We start from the raw sequence: 25,182 nt of genomic DNA, 5'->3' as shown, positions 1-25,182 counted from the left end.
TCTATCTATCTATCTATCTATCTATCTATCTATCTATCTATCTATCTCTGGCATTTAGCACAGTGCTTGGCACATAGCAAGTACTTAATAAATGCTTTTCCTTCCCTCCCTTCTTCCTTCCTTCTTCCTTCCCTAACTTCTTTCCTTCTTCCTTTTTTCCTTCCTCTTTCTTTCCTTCCTTCCTTCCTTTTCTTTCTGTCTTCCTTTCTTTCTTTCTCTCTTTCTTTCTCTCTCTTCCTTCCTTCCTTCCTTCCTTCCTTCCTTCCTTCCTTCCTTCCTTCCTTCCTTCCTTCCTTCCTTCCTTCCTTTCTTTCCTTCCTTCGTTCAGTGTACTTAGTCATCTATACATAGGCATTATGAATTAAAGTCTGCCTGTGATCCTAAACACCTAAGCAACATGGGTCTCCAGAGCTGGGGTATCTGGCTGTCACATGGCCATCTCACAGTAATAACATATGCTATCTTGGAGATATGGATCCCACTTTGTTGGTGAGAGCACAGTACTACCCCCCAGCAACTCCTGCTCAGATAGGGATCCTAGAGGTAGAAAAAGGAGTTACCTTGTTGCAGGCAAATGAACCCTACCCACACTCCCATAACCTATGCTCACCGTTCATGGAAGAAGAATACATAGATGGTCCCAACAGAAGCCATGATCCAGACAATCCAGCGCATGTGGGCAGCCCAGGGACCAAGCTCCCGGAGATTAAGCCTAGGGAACAAGAAAGGCTAGAGGTGAGAAATTTAGTTTCTGCAGTGATGACAGAACCTCTGTACTCAAGAGCTAATTCTTTACTCCTAGGAGTTCTATGAGAAATATTTTTACTTTCATTATCTTCATAAGTAATAAACTTTCCATTATTTAAAACAATACATGGGTGGTAAGTCTAGAATGGGTCATTTGAAGAACCAGGATATTTGGGGGGATATCCGGACCCTTTGACAGTTACCTACGCCAAGAAGGATGACCATATCCTTCCATAATGTGTCCCTTATGTCTGTGTCCAGGCTCACCATATATCTAAGTCCAGAGTATTAGGGGGCATGACATGTAGCACAATTCTTGGCACATAGTAACAGCTTAATAAATGCCTTTTCATACATTCATTCATTCAATCAATATACACTTCTTAAGTGCCTACTATGTATTTGGCATTGTGCTAGGTATTCAGAAACCCTTTCATTAACACCTACAGCTCCACAGGAGTTTCCTTGCCCTGTCCTGGCATGCTCCACATTCCTCCCACCCTGTCCCAATCACCTATAGCTGCCTAACATCCTGGTACAGGTCTACCCAAGGCTGAACCCTATGGTCAAGGATAGCCTACATTAATTCATCCCTCAATAATTAACATAATTCTACCCTAGCATTTCTGAACCCCATTATTGTTCAAATCCCATTCTTCCACTGACTGCTCTCTTGTTCTCATCCTCCTCAACCCTACCATCTCAATATTCCCCTCTAAAGGAAGCCATTCCTTTCACTGTGCCCTCTGGAATTCCTGTTTCATAGGCAACAAACTAGCTTTCATTTTTAATTAATTTTTTATTAGCTTTTAAAACAACCTTTTCCTTTCTTGCTCCCTCCATCTTCTTGAACTCACAGAAACTTGGCTCCTTCCTGATGATAGAGCAAAGACAAAAAAAAAAAAAAAAGAAAAAAGGAAATAGTTCCTGTCCTCAAAATGCATACATTTAATCAAGGGGGAAAACACGAGATGAAAAAGTCTTAGTAGAGAAGTTGCATGAGATAATTCATTGTTTTCCTCATGCTCTTGGAGTCATAACTAGGATTTTTGTGCCTGGATAAAGTGCCACCAATGGTGTCTGTGGTCAGTATCTTGAAGCATCCTTCGGTTGAGGGGAGAACTGCCCCGGACAGAAACTCAGGAGGCACCTATGACCTGTTGTTGGGGAGGGTTCCAGGAGAGGTTGGTGTGGCTGGTGGACAACTCACCCAAGGTTGCCATCTGGTAGCTCCCTATCTCAACTAATTATTCCTTTTAATATGTTTTTATTTTTTTGGATTTTTACATCACCTATATATCCCAATGTATTCTTCCTTCTTTCCCTCCTAAAGAGCCACCCTTTATAACAAAAGTAAAAAAGAGGGAATAAAAGTTCATTGAAATTAACCAACATATTAAAAAAACCACTGAATATGCAGTATTACATACCCATAGCTCCCAACCTCTGAAAAGAGGTAAGATACAAGCTCTGTAAGGACAAAGCCTATTTTAAAATAATTGTAATTATATCTCCAGTGCTTACTTAACACTGTGCCCAACACATAGTGAATACTTAATAAAAGCTTGTTGACTAAATGAATGACTTAACTTCCTTCTCCTGCTTACAATAGTGAGGAGAACTTGACCTGTGGTTTTATAAAGATAGGGAACCTCCAGGTGAGGAAACTCCCTCTACCAATGCAAGACTGCTGCATGTTCTCTGCAAATTCTGTACTTGCATGAGAGGTTAAGGGTCTTAGCCAGGGTTATTCACCACTGTGTGCTAGTCTGTATGAACCCTGTTCTTTCCGGCTTCCAGCCTGGCTCTCTAACCACTTCTGAGGCAGTCTCTTTTCTTATGATACTTCTTCCTGACCCACTGACTCACTCTCATGGGGAATTCTATTTTATATCTAAATGTGCAATATACTAGAAAAGGAAGATGGCAGGAGCTAGAAGAAATGTAGATATTAATTATATGACAATTCCAATGCCAATTAGCTTTTCTGATTTCTTACAAAGGTTATTAGTACAATCATAGCTATCAACTGTCTATTATATTAGTCAACAACGTTCTACCCCTTCTTTGCAAATATAGCTTTCTTCTGCCCTGTTCTCCATTGTTTCCCACCCAAAAGCCCAAGTCAAAGTTACTAAATGGGGGTGGGGTGGGGATATACACACATCTCTCTATATGTATATGTGTATTTACACACATGTGTACTTATACAGACACACCTAAATGTCCATACATGTGTGTACACACATATTATACACATTCATGTGTGTGTGCACACATATATACAAACATGTGTGTGCAGGTGTTTTTTACATATACACATATGTATCCTGTTCTTTACTATGGGATCTTGGAACACAGTGATTTCCTTACTTCAGAAACCACTAAATTAATTTCCGACTTAATTTTTAAATATCCTGGTGCTGAAAGAAAGCCTTGAGCAGCGTGTGTGCAGTCAACTGGAAGGACCGGATTGCAGTTCTATGCTTTACTCACCAGGGGGCGTATGATGCTGCTATAAAGAAATAGATCACCATTCTGTCAAACATGTGCAGGCAATGCTCCACCATCCTATGAGCAGGGGAGGAAAAGGATAGTTTATTATGACCGGGGCATTCTTCTTATGAAAGAAATATCAATGGAGGGAGCAGTGCTGCTGAAAACACAGGCATGGCAACGTCAACACAAACAAGATGGGGAACAGAAACCCCAAAGGGTTCCAATTCTTACTCTGCTATTGGGAATCCCCATCCTGACTAAATTACAGTCCAAATTATAACCCAATCCCCCGAAATGTTACTGTGTCCTATTAAATGGTGCTATGTCAAAATGTACCATTTATAGTATCTGTCAAATTATGTAATGTATACTAATAAAAGAGTAGAAAGTACAAAGGCTTATAGATTCCCTCTTCAAATGAAACAATAGAGCACTGATTTTTCCCTGCTGTATTATTATTCACGTTTGTTGAAGACAGACTGGGTTGCAGGTGTGCTATAAGAAAAGTCTGAGAGACACAAAGGAACTTAGCTACAGCGTCTCCCTATTCTGCTTACCCATGAAGTGTCTGCTGCTATGTCTGACTCTCCTCAGCGTTCCATCACAGGGGACCCTTTCCCTGACTGCAGAATTACATGGAGGCTGTTTGCTACAATCTCAACTTGGCAGGTTGCAGGCAGCTGAGTCTACATCACCAAACTCCTGCACTCCCTGTGAGCCCACTTTGGGGTTTTCCTGGCAAAGATATTGGAGTGGTTTGTCATTTCCTTCTCCAGCTAATTTTCTAGGTGAAGAACTGAGGTAAACAGGGTTAAGTGACTTGCACAAGGTCACACAGTAAGTCTGTTATCTGGGTTTGAATTTGAACTCATGAAGATGAGTCTTCCCAATTCAAAGCCCAGTGTTCTCTGTGCCACCTAGCTGTCCACTTGGCAAATAGTATGGGGTTAAATAAATGCTGATTGATTAAAAATAATAGATCATGTTTCTATAACTCTTCAAGATTCACACAGCACTTTTCTCAAAACAGGCCTGTCTAGTAAGTTGTACAAGTAGTCTTTTCCTCACTTTCCAGAGGAAGAAAGAGAGGTTTGAAAGGTCAAATAACTTGCCTAGAATCATAGACCTAATAAGTGTCTGAGCCAGTTATTAAAATCAGGTATTATAATCAGGAAGTTAGAAAGAATTGAATTCAAATGTGATTGCAGACACTTAGTAGCTATGTGACCCTGGGTGAGTCATAGAACCACTGTCTGCCTCAGTTTCCTCAAATGTAAAATGGAGATAATAATAGCACCTACCTCCAAAGATTGTTGTGAGGATCAAATGAGATGGTATTTATAAAGCTCTTAGCCTGGCACATGGTAAACATTCCTTTCCCTACCCCCTTGACTATGAGCTTCCTCACCTATAAAATGGGGGTGATGATATACTTACCTCCAAGGGTGTGAGTATTAAATGATAGAATGTCTGTAGAGCTCTTTGCAAACCTTAAAGAACTACATAAACATGAGTTGTTATTATTATTATTATATTTTATCACTGCCAACAGTCTAAAGCACCAGTTCTCAAAGTGTGGGCCATCCCCCCATAGGGGTTCCTGACACTTTTTCAGGAGGGTCTGAGGTCAAAACTATTTTCATAATAACACCAAGATGCTTTATTTTTTAATGCAGTAAATATAGGTAGTGTGCAAATATATTAAATGTATGAAATAGATGTGTGTGTAGGTAGGAGAGTAATAGGTAATAAGCCTGGAAGGGTAGGATAGGACCAGGTTTTAAGAAGCTTTAAATACTAAAGGGAGGAGTTTATCACCTTAAAGGTAATGAATAGGGAGCTACTAGAATTTATTGAGTAAGGAGGTGACATGATCTGAATCTTGTCTCCCCTCTAGTCTTGAAATTCCAAGTCATCTAGGGACCACAACAGCAGTTCAAATCAATGTAACAAGTATTTGTTTAGACCTACTATGTGCCTGGTATCATGCTAGACAATGGGGTTACCAAGGGAAAAACAAAAATTCTTCCCTGAAAAGAGCTTACTTTTTTCAATGTTGAAACAAGTGCCCATATAAGTAAATAGAATGTACAAGGGATAGGGATGGGGATTCGAGTTCATTAGTAAAATAAAGAAACTCCCTCTACCACTGAACCTTCTCTGCAACTTACAGCATTTCCTAAACCACTGAAAGGTTGCAACTTGTTCAGTATGTGTCAAAGGCAGGACTAGAACCCAGTGCTTCTTGACTCCAAGACAATTCTCTATGTTATCCCTGCCTCTCCAAAGGCCAAAGCTCATACAAAAATAAAGCAAAGGGCTGACATCTTTTGTTGGATGGAAATAGGGGTGTGCTAGAGCAAGCCTGTACTAGCTTTTAAGAGTCAACTGTTGAATTTTCAGTGTAAGCATTCAGAAATGCTACAAATCAGGACTTGATTTTTTTTTTACTGATTGTCTAGACTTCAGAAAGTGATGAAAAAAATGTTAATAATGCAATTAAACTTGAAAGTTCTGTTGTGAATTTTGTAGAGCTGGTTGTTAAACATTTATCAGAATACCCCTGCATGGAACCCTGTGATTCATCCATAAAAAATAAAAAGAGAGAGAGGGAGAGCAAAAGACACATAAAGACGGAGAGAAACACAGGGAGGGGAGAGGAGAAAAGAAGAGAAAGAGGGAGTGAGGGAGGAGGAGGAGAAAGAGAGAGTGAGAGTGGAGAGAGTGAAAGAGAGGGGAGAGAGAAAGAAGAGTGAGAAGTGAGAGAGAGGGGAGAAAGAAAGTGGAGAGAGGCTGTGATATAGAGGGAAAAGAGTGAAAGAGAAGGGAGAGAGAAGAGTGAGAGAAGAGAGAGAGAGAACGAATATGGGGAGGATGCTGATTCATGGGTAAGCCCTTACTGTCCCCTCCCAGCCATTTTGCTTTCTCATAGGAGAAGATCCTGCCTTACCTGAGGTGTCTTTTCTTCCAGGAGATGGTATGGAAGATTGTGGAGACAACAAAGAGGCCACACAGGCCCAAGCCATAGATCCAAGCAGAAATTGTTTCCCAGTCATCGTCAGACAGGAAGTAAAGGTTGGAACTGCCAAGGATGCTGGGGATAATCCAGAACTACAAAGGGAGAATGGGGTTCAGTTGGCTATGTAAGTTGGGTCATTCATGCAAGCCAACTATCTCAGACTTGTCCCTAGACTTTCATAAACTACCCGTTAGAGTAGGGCAATGGTGGGGATTGGATCTATGATTTGAATAAGGAAACTTCTATCAATACAAGTTGGCTCCCTCTGTACTTAGAGAGTGATCTAAGGCAAGAGACAAAAAATCCACGCAGGCATGTTCTTTAGTGGCACTCCACTGGTCAGTAATCCACCAATACTGCCCAGTAAAGCAATGTACGTGTTACAGAAAGATTAAGGGATTTGCCCTGAGTCACACAGCCCCTAAGTATGTGTCAGGAATTGGACTCAAACCCAGGTTTTTCTGGCTTTGAGGCCAGTTTTCTGCCCACTGTGCTACTAGAATAATGTAGTGATATTCCTGGAAAGGATTAGAGATCACCTATTCCAAGCTTTTCATGTTATAGAAAACCCTTCAATTTTCTTGCTTTTTCTATTATAATCATTGTTTCTTTGTTTAAACCAATCTTAGAGGGATTGTGGCTGTTGGTAGCTTGGCTAGGATGGGTGTTACCATGCTTCTCCACCTCCCTTTTGGGAGAATTCCAACAAAAAATAAAAGAAAAGATTTCAAAGTCTGCCAACCCAAGTGACAAAGGGACAGCCCCCAAAGCTGGGGCAACGAGACTCATGTCTGTCACTAAGGTAAAGGAAACCTTAAAAACACTGGACCCAGAATCACAAAGCATAGTTCCCTGGGCGATAACAAGAAATCACACTGGAGTAAAGATTGCTGGGCTCGTCATGCTCTGACCCTAGCTAGCAACATGACTCAGTTTCCTCGTCTGTAAATGAGGATAATAATAATAGTGATAACTTATTATATTTGGGTAGTATTCTATGGGTTACAGTGTGTGTCACCTCCTATTAGGTCCTTACAACAACCTTGTGAAGTAGATAGTTTAGATATTTCTATCTCCACTCTAGAGATGAGGAAACTGAGGTGCTAAGAAGGGAAATTTTCACAGGGAAATGGCGTCAGAGCTGGTATTCAAACCCAGGTCTTCTGAATTCTCCAACTATTACATCTCACAAGGGTTATAGGATCTTTATTCTAGAGCTGGAAGGAACTTCAGAGCCTGTGAAGTCCAACTCCAAGTCTGATTTGTCCAAGGTCAGACAGGCAGTGAGTCTAAGAGGTTAGGAAGTGAATCTAACTTCTGATTCCACAGTCTCTTTTCACTGTATCATGCTGAGACAGCAAATATGAAAGAAATGAAAAATAATAATTAGCATGTCTATTGTGCTTTAAGGTTTATAAAGCAATATAGATAAATAATTTCATGTATAGGTATGCACATACCTATATATGAAATTTCATCATTATGACAACCCTGGGAGGTAGGTGCTACTAAGATCCCCAGTGTACAAATAAGGAAACTGAGGTAAAGAGATTGTGACTTGTGCAAGGTGACACAGCTAGTATAAGTCTTTGAGGCTGGATTTGAACTCGGGTCTTCTTGACTCCAAGTTCATTACTCTATGCTCCTGATTCCCTTAAGTACCATACAGGCATACAGTGTTATTAAACACCGTTTAAATGGCTGTTATTGTAGACTGCTTTGCACTAGCGTTTATGTGTACATTTTGTTACCCCAATTAGACTGTAAGCTTCTTGAAGTCAAGGCCTATATCTTACACTTTTCTAGTTGATCACAGTGTCTTAGACATGGCAGGTGTTCAGTATATGCTCAATTGTGTGAATGAGCCTGATCCTTCCTTAAATGTGAACCCCTTGTATTTTGGGAATATCTTTCCATTGAATCTTCCCAAACACTATTATCTCAAAGAGGCAATGATGTTTACATTTACTAAACACTGCATACCTGAGATATCCATCCATCCATCCATTTATCCATCTATCTACTTACCTACCCCTCTGTCCCTCTATCCATTTCCCAGCATCATAGAATTAGGCAAGGTTTATGATATATTGTACAATATGGCAAGTAAAATGAATGATGCATTTAAAAACAGATCCTGTTCTCATTTTCAATCTGGACTGCAACCATATGGTGTTCTAATTACTAGCCTTTAAAAAAAATTATGTGAAATTCTTTCTCCCCCTCCCCCGCCTTTTTAATTATAAAGAAACAGCTCCTTCTGTGGTTATGTTCCATTCTTCCTTCCATAATGGTATAGTGGAAAGACCACTGTATTGAAGTCAGAAGGTCTAGTTTCATATCTTAGATTCGCCTCTTATTAGTTGTGTGATCTTGGGCAAGTTACCTCATTTTTTAAATTTTCTAATGTGTAATATGAAGGCGCTAAACTTTCTAAAAAATTAATTTGTTTATTTTTAGTTTTCAACATTCATTTCCACAAGATTTTGAGTTCCAAATTTTCTCCCCATCTTTCCCCTTCACCCCACCCCAAGAGGGCAAGCATTCTGATTACCCCTTTCTCCAGTCTGCTCTCCTTTTTATCACCGCCCCCCCCCCCCCCCCCATTATCCCTTTTCCCTTTACTTTCTTATATGGCAAGATAGATTTCTATACCCCATTGCCTGTATATCTTATTTCCCAGTTGCATGTAAAAATAAATTTTAACTTTTGTTTTTAAAACTTTGAGTTCCCCATTGTCTTCTTTCTTCCCTCCTCACCCATCCTCATTGAGAAAGCAAGCAATTCAATATAGGTTATACATGTGTAGTTATGCAAAATACTTCCATAACATATATGTTTAATATACTGGGCAGCTAGGTGGCACAGTGAATAGAGCACCGGTCCTGGAGTCAGGAGGACCTGAGTTCAAAACCAACCTCAGACACTTAATACTCACGAGCTTTATGATCTTGGGCAAGTCACTTAACCCCAATTGCCTAAACATAAAGTTGTGAAAGACTAACTATATTTCCCTCTATCCTGTCCCGCCCCCCATTTATTCTATTTTCTCCTTTGACTCTGTCCCTTTCTAAAGTATTTGCTTCTGACTACCCCTTCTCCTAATGTGTCCTCCCTTCTGTCATCCCTCCTGCCTTCTTATCCCCTTCCCCCCTACATTCCTGTAGGGTAAGATACCCAATTGAGTGTATGTATTATTCCTTCCTTAAACCAAATCTGATGAGAGTGAGGTTCACTCATTCTCTCACCTCCCCCCTTTTCCTCTCCACTGTAATAGCTCTCTTGCCTCTTTTATGTGAGATAATTTACCCCATTCTATCTCTCCCTTTCTCCTCCCAATATATTCCTCTATCACCCCTTAATTTTAATTTTTAGATATTCTGAAGGGGCTGAACTCGATAATCTTACAACTCTAACATTCTACAATTCCCTGAACCATTTGCTTGATATTCAGTTGATCCACACTCAACAAGAGACTTATACTGGTAATAGCTATACCAGGGAAAGGAAAATAAATCAAAGAAGGATGTTAAGAAAGTTCAAGAATTCCAACTGAAGAAAACCCACTCTTGAAAGCATGGCTGGCCAAACATTTGATAAAACTGTGGTGAAAGGGAACCAAAACCAGGACCCAAAACAAAACCATCATCACAGATAAGGCTTCACATCCTGTGAAGAATTGTTGCTGACTCTTACCTAACCCTCAGCCAAATAGATCCAACTATCCTAGACAGCTTTTCTCTTTCCCTAAGAGTTTCTTTCATCTCCAGCTATGAAAATGGAATGTTCCATTTCCCCAGAAACCGAGGAAAGAGGGAACATCCTGAATATGTATTTTTCTTTTCTTTTCTTTTCTTTTCTTTTCTTTTCTTTTCTTTTCTTTTCTTCTCTTTTCTTTTCTCTTCTTTTCTCTTCTTTTTTTTCTTTTTTCTTTTCTTTTCTTTTCTTTTCTTTTCCTTTTCTTTCTTTTCTTTTCTTTTCTTTTCTTTCCTTTCCTTTTCTCTTCTGAGGAGGAAGGCAAGGCAATTGGGGTTAAGTGACTTGCCCAAGGTCACAAAGCTCGTAAGTATCAAGTGTCTGAGGTTGGTTTTGAACTCAGGTCCTCCTGACTCCAGGACCAGTGCTCTATTCACTGTGCCACCTAGCTGCCCAGTATATTCATTTTCTAACAAAAACAAACCACTGAATGGTTTCTTCCCTCAAACACAAATGGATGAAACTAAGGTCTTCTTTGCTGAGAAATGCATCATGTCAAAATGTTGACACTAAAGGCAAAGCTTCTCTTGGGCCTGGGTTCACTCCAGTGATCCTCACAATAACATTATACTGATTTCTCTGAAACTGATGAGAACCAAAAAAGACTCCCTGAGCTCCAAAAGTACATATGGCCTTATGGCTCCTGCATTCATGGTGGTCACCATGACTATTCCATCCTTTTGAAATGAAGTGTTACGTCTGGTGAAGCTGATGTACACATTTTCCTTCCCTATCCACTAAGGGGGCACATTGGGAAAATCCTGACAAAGCTCCCTCCTCCTAATCCCTAACTAAAGAAAAAAGAAAACTCACAGCATGTGTGGCACAGTTAGCTGCATGTTCATATTCTGTAGGCTGGTACCTTTTGTTGGCCGGAACTCTGTGATTCATGAACCTAAAATGAAAAACGATAACCCTAGTAAACTCCATTGGCAACACACAGTAAACTGGTGAGGCTGGAAATGTTCCAGAAACTGAAAGCAATTATCATCTGAGGGACTGAAGTCCAGTTTAACATACAATACAATAATTTATTTACGCATTATAGAAAACTGGGGGCTCATTATATAGCCAGCATCAATTCAAAAGGTGGTACTTCTGCACACCAGTCACACGACGAGGAGACTTTTTATCATCCATGAATCTTTTGGATATCCTTGCCTCATGCCCACATAGTTCAGGAAACTTTACCCTGTTTCATGGTCACAAAATGGCAATGCTAACCCTGGTCACCAGCCATCTTCCAAATGGCCATGCCATTGGTCAAAAGAGAAGAACAGGATGGAGACTTTAGCTTGCTTGATACAAATTTGTCACCCCTTCTGAAAACAATTTTCAAAGAAAGAAAGCAGTTCAAAGGAGGTCGTCCTACTTGCTAGCAGAGTCACAGGATCCTAGATTTGGAAATGGAGGAACCTCAGAGGCCAATCCCCTTATTTTACAGAGGAAGAAACTGAGGTACAGGAAGCTGAATGATTTGCCCACGGTTGCACAGGTTAGCGGCGGGCAGAGGCAAAGTCTGAACTCTGGTCTTCTGACTCCAGATTCAGTGTTCTTTCCACTGTTCCATCATCTTTGTACACAAAATAAACAGATTTTTTTTTTAAAAGCAATCGGGGTTAAGTAACTTGCTCAAGGTTACATGGCCAGTTATTTCTGGGTGTGGTGCTGAGTATCTGAGCCTGGATTTGATCCAGGTCATCCCGACACTGGAGCCAGTGCTCTTACTCACTGAGCCACCTGGCTGCCCCAATAAACAGAATTATTATCAGCAAGGAACAAAAATATTCCCCCATTCACAAGGACCCTCTAAGGTAGGTTGCTCAAACAGTGTCACTCCCATTTTCCAGAAGAGGAGATTGACTCTCACAGTAGTTAAGTGACCAATGTGCCTAAGGTCAGGCAGATAGGAACCAGTCAAGTCAAGCCTGGAAGCCAGGTCCTCTGACTTCCTAGTCCAGCACTCTTCCCCAAACATCATGTTGCCGATTTCTCCCTTCTTTTTCATTCTCGCCTCCCCTGCACTAGAAAGTAGCTGTCCCGGGGGTGGCTAGGTGGCGCAGTGAATAGAGCACCGGCCCTGGAGTCAGGAGGACCTGGGTTTGGATCCGGCCTCAGACACTTAACACAAAAACTAGCTGTGTGACCTTGGGCAAGTCACTTAACCACAATTGCCCTCCAAAAAGCAAAAACAAAAAAAAAAAAAGAAAGTAGTTGTCCCTTCAAATACCTACCTTGGATTTCAAGAACCCTCCAGCAGCAGTGGCAGCAGAGACCTCTGCACATGTAGAGCAGAATGGGTTTGCTCTGTGGCATGTCATCCCTGCACAGAAACTCCTAGCACTGAGATGAGAATCTTCTTTTAATTTTCTAGGTCCCAACACATCCCTCCTGTCCACATAGTGCCATCACCATGGGACATCTCGGACCTGACATCTCAGCATACGGGTTCCCTATGCACCAAGAAGCAGCTCTACTCTCATTTCCCTCACCCACTTAGACAGGAGCCAACAGCTCTCAGTATTATTGATCTGCTTGGAGGCTGTGGTTACTCAGACTTTGACATTCTTTTCTGCCCTGAATTCTATATCCCAAGGCAGACAATTTAGCACTCCCAAGTTCCAGACCCTTGGTTATTCTATTCTTCATCTGGTATAGTTTGTCCCTCTGGTATGTCCAGTGTTGTCTCTCTGTGCTTCCCTTTTCTCTTTCATTCTCTCTCTTGAATTCTATTTCTCCCAAGGGAGCTGACAGCTATGGGCACACACACACACAAGAACAGGAAGGAGAAAATACCTAGGCTTTTCATACCACTCCTTTGAGCCTCTTTACATCCAAACACACCCATATGCAAGATTCTTGTCTGTGTCCCTGTCTTTGCTATTACGTCTCATTGGTCAAATCAGTTGGCTAAATCCTCCTGGGTATAACTCCTCCTCAGATGTGTGAAGTATGATAATAAAGTAGTGTGATTGATTTTTAAGCAAGCATATGCAAAGGATCATAGATCTTAAGCTGAAAGTCTCTTAGAAATATTCACCACCGGGGCAGCCAGGTGGCTCAGCGAGTAAGAGCACTGGCTCCAGTGTTGGAACGACCTGGAGATTGAATCCCAGGCTCAGACACTCAGCACCACACCCAGAAATAACTGGCCGTGTAACCTTGAGCAAGTTACTTAACCCCGATTGCTCAAAAATAAAAAATAAAAAATAAATAAAAAATAGAAATATCCACCACCTTCCCCCAGTTTTATAGATGAGGAAACTAGGCCAAAGGAAGTTAAGGCCCAAGGCCACACGGGTAGTAAACATCGGAAGTAGGACTTGAATCCAGGAACTCTAACTCCAGAGTTAATATGCTTTTCACTGTACTATATTGTACTGTATTTACACGTTCTGACTAGTTTCATCTTCAAAATCATCACTGGGAGAGCTTATGCTTATTTCCATGATCCTGCCACAACTGAGAACATTGCTACAATTTTTCCCTTGTGGAAATGTCACAAGAAAATTATATATAGCTATTGTGTCTTATCATTACCACCATCACCACCACCACCACCACCACCACCACGAACACCACCACCATCACCACTACCACCACCTCCATCATTACCACCAACACCACCACTACCATCTTAGTGTTCTCCCAGAGCTTGATAATATATCTTTTCCCACCACTTCACTTTGAATTATTCTTGTTTCTTTATAAAAATCAAATCTACCCTTATCCTAATTTGTCACGACTGAACTTCTGAAGACAGCTGCCAAAGAGACTGTCCCAACTGCATTTTGAACAATGGGAGTATAGTTGTAATAAAGGTATCTCCCTAGGGAAGTACTTCAAAAGGAGAATTCTCTTATTTGTACAGACAAGTTCTATTATGCCTGGTTTTTTTTAAGCATCAGTCTCATTATCTTTTTATAATCACATCTTACATGCCCTGGGCTGCCCCTTAACAGAATTTTGCTTTGTTCACAATGTCAAAAGTCATCATTAAATCTTTCCTTTTAAAAAGTCTGACTGGGGAAACTACAAACCTCCCTTGGTGATGTCTCTCTGGGGCTGACCAACCCATTCACATTCTAACCCAGCCTAGGAGGAGGTAACATATGGCACTGGAGAGAGAATGTCACCTGTAACAACTCTTATTGGCAATTCGGCTCTCCTCGCCATATGTGCTCCCTTTTCTCTTTTGTTTTTTGCCGTTTCTTTTCTTCCCTACAACTCCCCTTGTTTTTCTTATTCCATTCCTTTACCTTCATTAGGCCTGTCAGATATTGCTTAGCTCTGCTCTTGGTCCATAGGATTAAAGACTGTACAGATCCCAGGCCCAGCCTTTGACCTGATTTAGGTCAGTGAATGTGCTATTCAGCCATGACCCTAGCTATTAACAACTCTACAGCATGTGGTGATGGCAAAGGGCAGACAATATAACTAGCAGCTCCAAACCCCAGGAGTCATCTTATCCAGGCCTCCACCATCCCTCTGTGACCCTGAATCTTCAGGAATTAACACTCAATACTACGACATTCTAATCTTTCCAAGCCAATGTCAGGATCTAAGAAGGGAGTTAATATGACATCTTGGATGAAAAGGCCCGATAACAATTCCTAGACTCTAGAGCTGGTTATAGCAAACAACACAAAGACGCCCTTAATTATATAGAAAGTGAACTGTGTAGCCCCTCAAATGAAGTCAATGTAAATCTAAGGGACAAAGGACAGTTAAAGGCAGGACATCTGAGGGCAGATTACTTTATTAGGAAGCATTCACCTTGGATGGAATTGGTTACCTACAAAACTTTTCCCAGAAGTAGCTCACACTAAGCTATGATTTGTAAAGGTGTTGCTGATAACAATAAGGAGCCTCCTTAAATGTCACTAAGCTGCCAATCTGTCATGTTCTACAGCCCACTGTCAAGCTCTCTAGGGATGGGGAGAGTGATCTCAGCAGATGAGTATCAGATAAACAGAACTCAGGCTGAATCTGTGACACATGGCATCATTACTTTTATTTCCCTTTGGTGTGCTCTGAGTAGCACAGGAAGAGACCACAGATCAACATAGACTTCCAGGGAACATATATGTACCTAATATATTTCTGACAACTCCCAAAGCAATTGGCAGCCAGTTAAACACACAATGGAAACAGAAAGGAGAAAATGCATAGGCCCAGATAACTGTAACCACAGTGTTGTATCATTCCTCTGAGCTTTACTTAGCATTTGTGCCCAAACTTTCTCCCAAATGCAGAAAAATATATATATCATCAAGGGTGTACCAGTTTGAAGATTATGCTGGAATGTTTTTCAGCACTGGCCCTGACTAAATATTCTCTTCACCCTTATGCCTCTCTGAGGAGTCCTGTGTGATGGTACAGACCGCTAATCCTCACTACCTGGGGTCAGGCCGAGGCTGGCAGATCGTTTGACCTAAGGAGTTCTGAACTTCAGCCAATGCTAAAGCTGATGCAGGGTCTGCATTGTCTGGCACTGATATGTTGAGCTCCCAGGAGCAAGGGTGAGGATGCCAGACTGCCAAAGGAAGGGCAAACTGGCCTGGGTTGGGAATGGTGCAGGTCAAAGCTTCCATGCCAGTTAGCAGTGGGATCGGCTCCTGAGGGGCTGCCACACTTCCAGCCTGGGAGAGATAGGGAGAGACAGTTTCAAAGAACAAAACAAAAGCAACAAACCAACAAACCTTTCTAGGGAAAGAGGTACAAATATGACTGTCCCCATTTTACAGATGACAAAGAAACTAATTTGCTTATAGTTACAAAGGTAACATCAGACTAGGGCTCAAATATTAGTCTTTTGACCTTAAAACTCGTGCTCTTTCCATTAAACCATAATGTTTGCAATGTAATTTAGTATATGGGAAACTGTGACATCATAAGGAATGAATAAAGATTTTGGTGTGCCATGACCCAAGTTGGATTTCTTCCTGAATTGAGAAGTGGTACATTAGTGTGATATGGTGGGAAGATCACTGAAACTGAAATCAGAAAAGACTAGCATTCGGATTCTGGCTCCAACTACTGGCTGTATGACTGAGTAAGTCACTTAATCGAAGCCTCATTATGTTAATCTGTAAAATGAAATAATGACACTCCAATTGCCTTCTTTATGGGGTTATTGTGAGGAAAGGGCTTTTGTAAACCTGACAGTGTCACAAGAAGGTGGGCTATCACTCTACTTCTTTTGAACTTGTAACCTTTACTGTTTGTACCTCTTAGCACATACTACTTTATATTATTATTATATATTATATTATTATTGTTTATATTATTTATATGTTTTAAAATTAATCCTATTTTTCCAATTAGATTGTAAGCCCCTTGAGGGCAGGATTTGTGTTTTAAACTATTGCGCATTCTCAGCACCCTGCATTCATATAAAATTACACAGTCTGAGAGTCCAACAAATATCTGACCAAAAACTCCCTTTCCAACAGGATTCTCATTCTAGAATTCATGGATTTTAGGGTATCCATGTACTTGGATAAGAAAGAGAAAAACAACACATCTTTATTTTTGCTAACCTCTGATACATTTCCTTCAATTATTAATGTTGACCAAAAACAATCCCCAAACCTAACAGTATTCTGAGAAGGGGTCTGAGGGCCTAAGAATTCTGGTTTTTTTAATTTGTTTTTGGTTTTTTGAGAAGACTTGGTCTTCATCTTTTGCAGTAGCTGCAGTTAATCAAGAGCCCAACCCCACTGGTGATCACCATAGAAGCTTTGACTTCCCCATTTCCAGAATAGGTCAGTTCACCCCTCTTTAGACAGCCTGGTGGTTCCCTTGCTGCTGGGAGGCTTACCATATTGGTGCTCGATTTAGTGTAGATACCCAATTGATTTTAATTCTACCACCACTCAGACTTCCTGAAGTCAGGAAATCCGCCAGCCTCAGCCTCCTCAGTAACAGGGATTATAGGCATATATCACATCTGACTCACCAGAAACTCCTTCTCTACAATCTCCCCCAGCAAATGATCACCAAGCCTCTGCTTGAAGACCTCTAGAGAAGGAGAGCCCACATGGGTAGGGCAGCTCCATTCATTTCTGTGCCTCTCACTGTGAGGAAGTTTTTGCTGACATCAAGCTTAAATCTGCTTCTGCAGTTTGTGTTTATTGCTCCTAACTATGTTCTCCTCTAATCTAATCCCTGATATACTGAGAACCCTTCAAATTCTTGAAGACTGCTACCAATAAGTACTTGTTGCTGATGGTAATGATGACAACCAGCATGGAATGTTGAAAAGAGGGCTATGGGAAACAAGTCTAGCCATTGTGTCTCTAGCACTGTCCAGGGGACAGGATGAGGATTATGTTATTTACATAGTCAATGGGAGGCAGTATAGTACAATGGCAAGGGCAGTGGGTCTGACTTTGGAATCAGAGGACCTAGTTTCAAATCCCACTGCTGCTACTTACTGTCTATATAACCGTGGACATGTCACTCAGTTTCCCTGGGCCTCTGTTTTCTCATCTGCAAAGTGAGGGGATTGGACAAAGATGGCCTCTAAGTCCTTTCCAGCCCTAAGCCTATGATCCTGTGTTCCCCAAGGAAGGGGTGACAGACATGCATTAGCTTGATGTGAATGTCTTTTCAGTAATACACAATTTCTTTTACCTAATTTCTGCCTTACCTAACAACCTTCTCAACTACAATCTGGTCTCCTGAGTGGACCTGTCTGCTGGAAAAGGGTTGCCCCCTATACAAACAGACTGATATAGGTTAGCCTGTAAGGTACACCTGTCATTGCAAAATAGCAAAAGGAAATTCATGTTGATAAACCCATCTCTTGTAAACTTGATTAGTATGACTTGATTCCCCAGAGTCTGCTCACTCTTGAGGGACACTGGTAACGATCAAGTTCCTGAACATGGAGTAAGCTAAAAAACAAAGCCTCAAGCATGGTGACCCCACCAAGGTACAGCCACCCTGGGAGACCCTGCCTGAAACAGCCAACTGCCCTACCCACCGTACCACACATGTGAGTCAGCCACCCTGCTAAAGACTTTTGGATCCAGCTAGAAGTTGGAAGGCAGAGGCCAGGGGAACTTGCTAAAAAAAACCTCCACTGGTCTTTTTTTATTAGCAGGATATTAGCAGAAACAGACTTTTTTTTTTTAATAAACTCCCAAGCCAGACCTGAGAAAACAAAGCCTCAGTAGGCCTGCCTAAGACTCAGCTGGAGAAGGGATTTTGTTAAGATTCACTTCCAACTTGGCGCAACAATCTCATATAACAGGACAGGTTGCTAGGCAACCACCCTGTACTTCCCTGCAGCCCAGTTTGGGGCTTATTTCTCTTCTTTTTTTCTTGCACTCTTCTTCTTCTTCTTTTTTCTACAAAATTTTAATCCTCTTTCTTCACATAGGCCAGACATTAAGGGTCCTATTGTGATGTCACGGTTTCCACGGTAACACACGGATGGTTACTTATTTATTTGTTCATTCATGCTTTCATTCATTCCACAAAACCTTGCTTGTCTCACACCAGTGTTGGCACTAATGAATATGAGAGGGAGAAAGAGAGGGAGAGATCCAACAGAGTAAAAAAGGGAGACAGTTACAGAAACAATGAGGTGGAGAAAAGACATAATTCCCTGGTAACATAATTCCCATAACCCTAAGGAACTGAGAACATTCCTTTGAAACTGAAATAGGGAAATCCATTTTTCCCCTTCTCATTAGATAAGTGAATTCCATTCTGAGGCCAAATACTGGGGCTTGTTTGAAACAATTGTTCATTTCATTTGAAGGGGCCTGGGATTGGGAAAGAATCTGGTATGATGGGTTACCTCAATCTTAGAGCCCCCTCCACCAAATTACACATACACGAAATGGTTATAGAGCAGGAAGACAGTTTAGCAAAATGGGATAAGTGGAGGCTGGGGCTTAGAACTTTGAATTTCCATGTTAGCTCTACAATTGAGATCAGCATCTCAATTTTCTCTCATGTCTTAACTTCATAGCATTATTATGAGAGATCTTAGATAAATATGATTTTAACATGCCTATGCCCAGGGCTATAGTTAGGAATATTCTGTAAATATGTATATATAATTTTTAAAAATCAAGCCTATGATTTCACTGGTATAGGGAGCTCCCTCTACTAATACAGGATGGTACCTGTTCTGAAATTTATAATCTTAGGGAGTTACCTCTTCCACTAAGAGGTTAAGTGACTTGCCCAGGGTCACAAACCAGTAAGTGTCACAGGCAGATCTTAAATCCAAGTCTTGCTGACTTTGAGACTAACTTTTTAACCACCACATTTTTCTGTGCTATATATTACTATATACATGGTTAAAAATAGAGATGGATTTTTTCAGGATAGACGCAAGGGGGATGACCTGAGGTTTTTCTGATAGACGGAGACTATTGGGAGGCAGGGCCAAGATAGTGGAGTAGAAGGAAACAGTACAGTAGGCTTCCCTACCTACAACCTCCAAATAGATTTTTAAAAATGTACCAGATGGAATCCTGATGGGGAAATCCAAGAAAGAGTCACAGTGAGTCATTTTTCCAGTTTAGATCAGCATAGGGAGAGGAAGAGAGAGATCTATGGACACTGAGGAAGGAGTCTGGCCAAGAGTATGCAGCACAAGGAAACACTTCAGGGCACAGGGAGAGGGTCTGCACCAGGAAACGAAGAAAAGGTCTCAGACATAACGGGACATCAAGTGGAACAGGTGCCATTTGGCAGCTTTGTGGACCTGTTGACCGCTACCCGATTCTAGGCCATGGATCCAAGGCAGACCTGTGCTCAGGGGTGGGGTTCCGGGAGAAGACCCTAGGCTGCATATGGAGCGAGGAGTAAGATCAAAGGCAAGCATTAGGAGTGTGGCTCAGACCTCAGGAACAGTTCCACCTTCTGAACCAGCTGGATGCAGAGGAATAACCAGGTCAGGAATCCCAGAAGGGGAGCCTTCAGTTCTGTTGCTCTGAACCAACAAAGCTTCCCATGAGGATGATTAGACTGAGTTCAACATCAGTCTCCTATTACTCAGATCCAAACCCAGGCCAGGAACTTAAAGAACTCAGACCAAGGGGAGAAGAATTAGACTTTGCCCTAGATCAGACCACTTTGGGAGCACGGAAAGCTTGTCCCTGAGATCCTCAATACTCTCCCTCAATACCCCAAGGAAGTAGTAACTGAACCAGCCCAGACCTTCCCTTCAGAAGTGTAGCAGAGGCCAACTCTAAGTGAATATAAGAAGTAGGCTGAGATGAAGAGCAAACAACAAAAGAATCCCACCAAAAAAAGTTATTATGGTGACAGGGATCTTTAAGACACAAACCCAAAAAAGCATGATTCTGAAACACACAAAACCTCAAAGAAAAACACAGCTTGGGCACCAAAATTCCTGGAAGAAAGAGTTTTTAAAAGGGTTAATTTTTTTTGGAGGGAGTAAGGCAGGGCATTTGGGGTTAAGTAACTTGCCCAATGTCACACAGCTAGTAAATGTCAAGTGTCTGAAATCGGATTTGAACTTAGGTCCTCCTGACTCCAGGACTGGTACTCTATTCACTGTGCCATCTAGCTGCCCCAGTTAATTATTTTAACAAGTGGAATGAGGGTTCTAGAGGAAAACATTACAAAAGAAATGAGAACTATGGAAGAAAGAATTGGAAAGGGAATTAATAGCTTGGCATATAAGGTACAAAACTTTGCCCAAGCAACAAACACTTTGACAATTAGAATGAACCAAGTAGAAGCTAATAACTCCTTGAGTCAACAAAAAAATATTAAGAGCAAAGTCAAAAGACTGAAAAAAAAATAGAAGTGAATGTGAGGTATCTCACAGCAAAAACAATTGACCTGGAGAGTATCATGGCCCACTCTCCACAGGTGAATTACCCTGGTTTACTCCTTTCGAAAGAGATGTAGGGCATTCTAGAGGAGCCCCTAAGTTTGAAGCTTCAGTTTTGAGGCTTATTTTTAAAGATATTGTTGAACCTCTGGCTATAGTCCTACAGCTAAGCTACAGGCTGAAAAACACTTTGGGTGAATGATTCTCATTGTGCTGGAGGGCTGCCTTGATGAGGGATAGGGACAGATACATGCAGGTCTCCTCCCCTTCCACCGATGGGCATGCCTTGGGTGTTGTCAATTGGACCCACAAAACATTTTGGTCAAATCAGTTTGGACACTCCCAGTCTTGGGACTGAAATCATTCCTAAGGGGGCAGCTAGGTGGCACAGTGAATAGAGCACTGGCCCTGGAGTCAGGAGGACCTGAGTTCAAATCCAGCCTCAGACACTTAACACTTACTAGCTGTGTGATCTTGGGTAAGTCACTTAAACCCAATTGCACTCCAAAAATCAAAAGAAAAAAGAAATCATTCCTAAGCCCTGCAGACATAGACAATTTCTGAATAGACATGAAAGGAACAAAACGTGATCCTGGAACCTGTTTTCTACCCTGAGATAACTGATTATGGCCTCCTTGCTAACCTCATTTTCTCTAAGATAAGGAAGCAATGCTGCAAGGTTAGCATTTGTGAAACACCTGCTGTGTACCAGGCTCTCTCCTAGAAGCTATACAAAAGATTAAGATGAAAGAATCCCCGGCCGCCAGGAGTTCATGTCCTTCTGTGGTGGAACAACATGTGAAGAGAGCAGCAAATGCAAAATAAGCATGAGATGCTTGTTACTCGGTTGTATCTGACCCTTGGTGACCCTATGAGGGGTCTTCTTGGCAAAGATACTGGGGTGGTTTGCCATTTCCCCTCCAGCTCACTTTACAGATGAGGAAACTGAGGCAAATGGGCTGAAGCGACTTGCCAAGGGTCACAGAGCTGGTCAGTGTCTGAGGTTAGATTTGAAGTCAGGTAAAGGAATCTTCCTGACTCCAGGTCTGAATGCTCTATCCATTGCACCACCTAGCTGCCCAAAGTAACTTTTAGAAGGAGACCATAATGATTTGTTTCCTGTAGGAGAGGTTCCTTGAGCTGGTCCTTGGGAGCTAGGCGCTCCAAGAGGAGAAAGTGAACATTCTAGACATAGCAAATGACCTGGGCAAAGGTATGGTGGCAGTGAGGTGATACCATGGATAGAGCACTGGGCCTGGAGTTCAGAAAACCTGAGTCCAAATCTGGCCTCAGACACTTAGTACCTGTGTAACTCTAGACAAATCACTTAACCTCTGCCTCAGTTTTCTCATTTGTAAAATGGGGATAATAATAACACCTACTTCCCAAGATCGTTGTGAGTCTCAAATGAGATAATAATTGTGAAGCACAGTGCCTAGCTTGTGGTGAGCACTATATAATTGTTAGCTGTTATTATAATAATGTTATTATTATTATTAAGAGATAGAATGTTGTGTAGGAGGAACATCAAGTGTGACAGTCTGGCTAGAACACAGAGGGGGTGTGTGCCATGTTATTTGAAATAAGCCTGAAAAGAAGACAGGCTGGAGCCAAATTGCGGGGGCTTTCCCTATCTAAGAGGAGTTGGGGGTTTCAGACTCTCAGAGCATCTCTTGCTTGCAAAAGAGATGAGAACACATCCCTAAAGGCAGTCAGGCTCTGTCCGGGTCAGTACAAAGTTATGGTCATTTGTATTCAGAGAGCCAAATCCTCTCCCTTTACATCTCACTAGAATCCTAGAATGTTAGCAGATGATCTAATGGAACACCCCCAACTTATATCAGGGCAGCTGGGTGGTGCTGGGCTTGAAGTCAGGAAGACTCATCTTCCTAAGTCCAAATCTGGTCTCAGACTCTTACCAACTGTGTGACCCTGAGCAAGTCACCTATTTGCCTCAGTTTCCTCATCTGTAAAATGACCTGGAGAAGGAAATGGCAAACCACTCCAGTATCTTCACCAAGAAAACCCCAAAAGGGGTCCCAAAGAGTTGGACACAACTGAAACAACTGAAAAATGACAAATTTATGTCAGAGGCAGCTGAGGCCCTGAGAGGGTCACGTAGCAAGTTAGTAGCACAGCTGAGTTAAAACTCAACTATATGAGCAAGATTTAATCATATATCTTTATTAATGTGCTATCCAGCTTAAAAAACCCTAAAGTGTCATGATAAATAAAAAAGTATGGGATAAAAGGCAAATAAAAGGGGCTGGAGAAGAAGAAAAGACTAGTCCATACTGGCATCTCATTGCAGCAAAATACCCTGCCTGGGTCAAGTCAAAGAATTCAGCACTTTAACAAAGGCTCCTGGAGCAGGGAAAGGGACTGTAAGGGCACAGTCAGCCCAGTGGGAGAGGAATTAGAAAAGAAGAATTAGAGGTCCGGGAATAACAATTTGTCCCACCCACAGGCAGCTCAGAGATACAGTGCTTAGAGCTCTGGGATTAAGAAGAAGATCTGGGTTCCAAACAATTACTAGCTTTGTGACCCTGAGCAAGTCACTTAGCTTCTGCCTGCCTCCATTTCCTTATCTGTGAATGGGGATAATAATATAGCACCGACACCCCAAGGTTGTTAGGAGACTCACATTCTGTAATAGTTGCAAAACCTGATATAGAGTAGATACATTTGTAATCTATCCACGATCTCCACCAGATAAAGTATCACTTCATGGCTAGGAATGGAAAGTATTCTCTTCCTCACTCAGTTATATTGACATTTACTGAAGATATGGATTACTGACCCATCAAGTGATTGGGGAGAGAATTTTGCAAAATTGAACTCTAAGCTCATTCAGTTCTTTGCTCCTGGTTAAGCATCATCCATTCTATGTCCAGGGTCAGACAAAGAAAAGAAAAAAAGGTACTACTCAAGAAAGGTGCCATGTTGGCACTGAGCTCCAAGTTGATTCTCCAGTAGAAGGCTGCCTTTACTGCCATGGTGGTGGGTATCATCCTGATGCTGGACAAACTGCTGAAGCTCAAAGTGACTCGTATCAAGAAGGTACAGAGAGGTGTAACACCACTGGAACTGTCATTTGGCCTCTGCCATTAACAGTGAGTTTGGTCCTTCCTCAGTCTCCCCCTCAGGAGTATGGATAGTCTCAAAAATTACCTGCCAGGCACTGCTATTACTTATAAAGAAAATGTCTGTTGTTAGAGGGGCTGTGAGAGGACAGGCGCATTAGTCCCCTGTTAGTGGAGTTCAGAATTGATCCAACAATTCTAGAAAGCAATTTGGAACAATGTCTAAAATGCATACCTTTCGATGAAGCGATACACTCAAAGAGAGAGATGTTTTTCGTGCTTCAGCAGAAACTTTAGTGGACAGGTCCATATCACAAGATGCTGTGATGCGACCCTTTTCAGTAACCTTAAAAACTTTTGAAATCTTGTTGGCAATAGAATTCCTGAAGTGAAGTCCTAAATGGAAAAAGGCTTACATCCTCAGATTACTAATTGGGCTTTCTGTACATAGACTCAAATGGCAGTCAACAACATCAAATAGATCTACGTGAAACAAAGTAGGTGCCTATCAATTGGGGGAATAACTGAATAAAATATGGCATGCAAATATAATATTACTGTCCTGTAAGACATTTTTAAAGGTATCAATTCAGTGATTTCTTTTTTTTTATTTTGAAGGGGGGAAGTCAAGACAATTAGGGTTAAGTGACTTGCCCAAGGTCACACAACTAGTGAGTGTGTCAAGTGTCTGAGGCCAGATTTGAACTCAGGTCCTTCTGACTCCAAGGCTGGTGCACTATTCACTGTACCATCTAGCTGCCCTTAATTCAGTGATTTCTAAGAGGTCTTAAAGAGTGAAATGAGCAGAACTGGGGGGGGGGGGGGAGAATTATACTATGATTATGACATCATAAAGAAAAATGGTGAAAATTAAAAGCTGTGATCAGTGCAATGACCAAACACTATTCAAGAAGGCAGAGATGATTCATACTTCCTACCTCTTGGCAAAGAAAAGCTAGAGTAGAGGTGTGGGAGATATACATCTTCAGACACAGCCAATACGTGTCTTCAGACATAGCCTATGAGTGGATTAGTTTTGCTTGACTATGCATTACAATTGACTATGTATTAAGATTGAGGCATTTTACTTTTGGGGGTAGTAGAGAGATTTGTTTGGAGAGTGGGAGGGTATATAAATAGCTATATAAAAACAGGAAAAGAAAAAAGGGCATTCATAAGATTAAAAAAACGTACATAGAAGGGAGCAGAAGGAGGTTCAGAAAGGGCCACTGACAATCAGGACAGTGTTG

At 41.5% G+C, this 25,182-nt stretch overlaps 1 protein-coding gene across 2 annotated transcripts in view; it reads right to left on the bottom strand.

Moving 5' to 3' along the window:
* MMD2 (monocyte to macrophage differentiation associated 2) overlaps positions 1 to 25,182 on the bottom strand; it is a 115,086-nt gene that overhangs the window by 26,969 nt on the left and 62,935 nt on the right. For both annotated transcript variants that reach the window (XM_069084760.1, XM_069084761.1), the window contains 4 exons: positions 10,835 to 10,916; positions 6,197 to 6,357; positions 3,244 to 3,318; positions 611 to 712 (listed from right to left, as the gene is read on the bottom strand). In XM_069084760.1, coding sequence (XP_068940861.1) covers positions 611 to 712; positions 3,244 to 3,318; positions 6,197 to 6,357; positions 10,835 to 10,916 — 420 coding nt within the window. The remainder of the gene's footprint in view (positions 1 to 610; positions 713 to 3,243; positions 3,319 to 6,196; positions 6,358 to 10,834; positions 10,917 to 25,182) is intronic.

This window comes from Petaurus breviceps, unplaced genomic scaffold (assembly GCF_028583685.1).
Source record: "Petaurus breviceps papuanus isolate PSGF00001 unplaced genomic scaffold, PetGlider_PUasm1.0 175, whole genome shotgun sequence".
Lineage (NCBI taxonomy): Eukaryota > Metazoa > Chordata > Mammalia > Diprotodontia > Petauridae > Petaurus > Petaurus breviceps.
The sequence above is the reverse complement of the archived record's forward strand: the minus strand, read 5'-3'. Positions and strand labels throughout refer to the sequence as shown.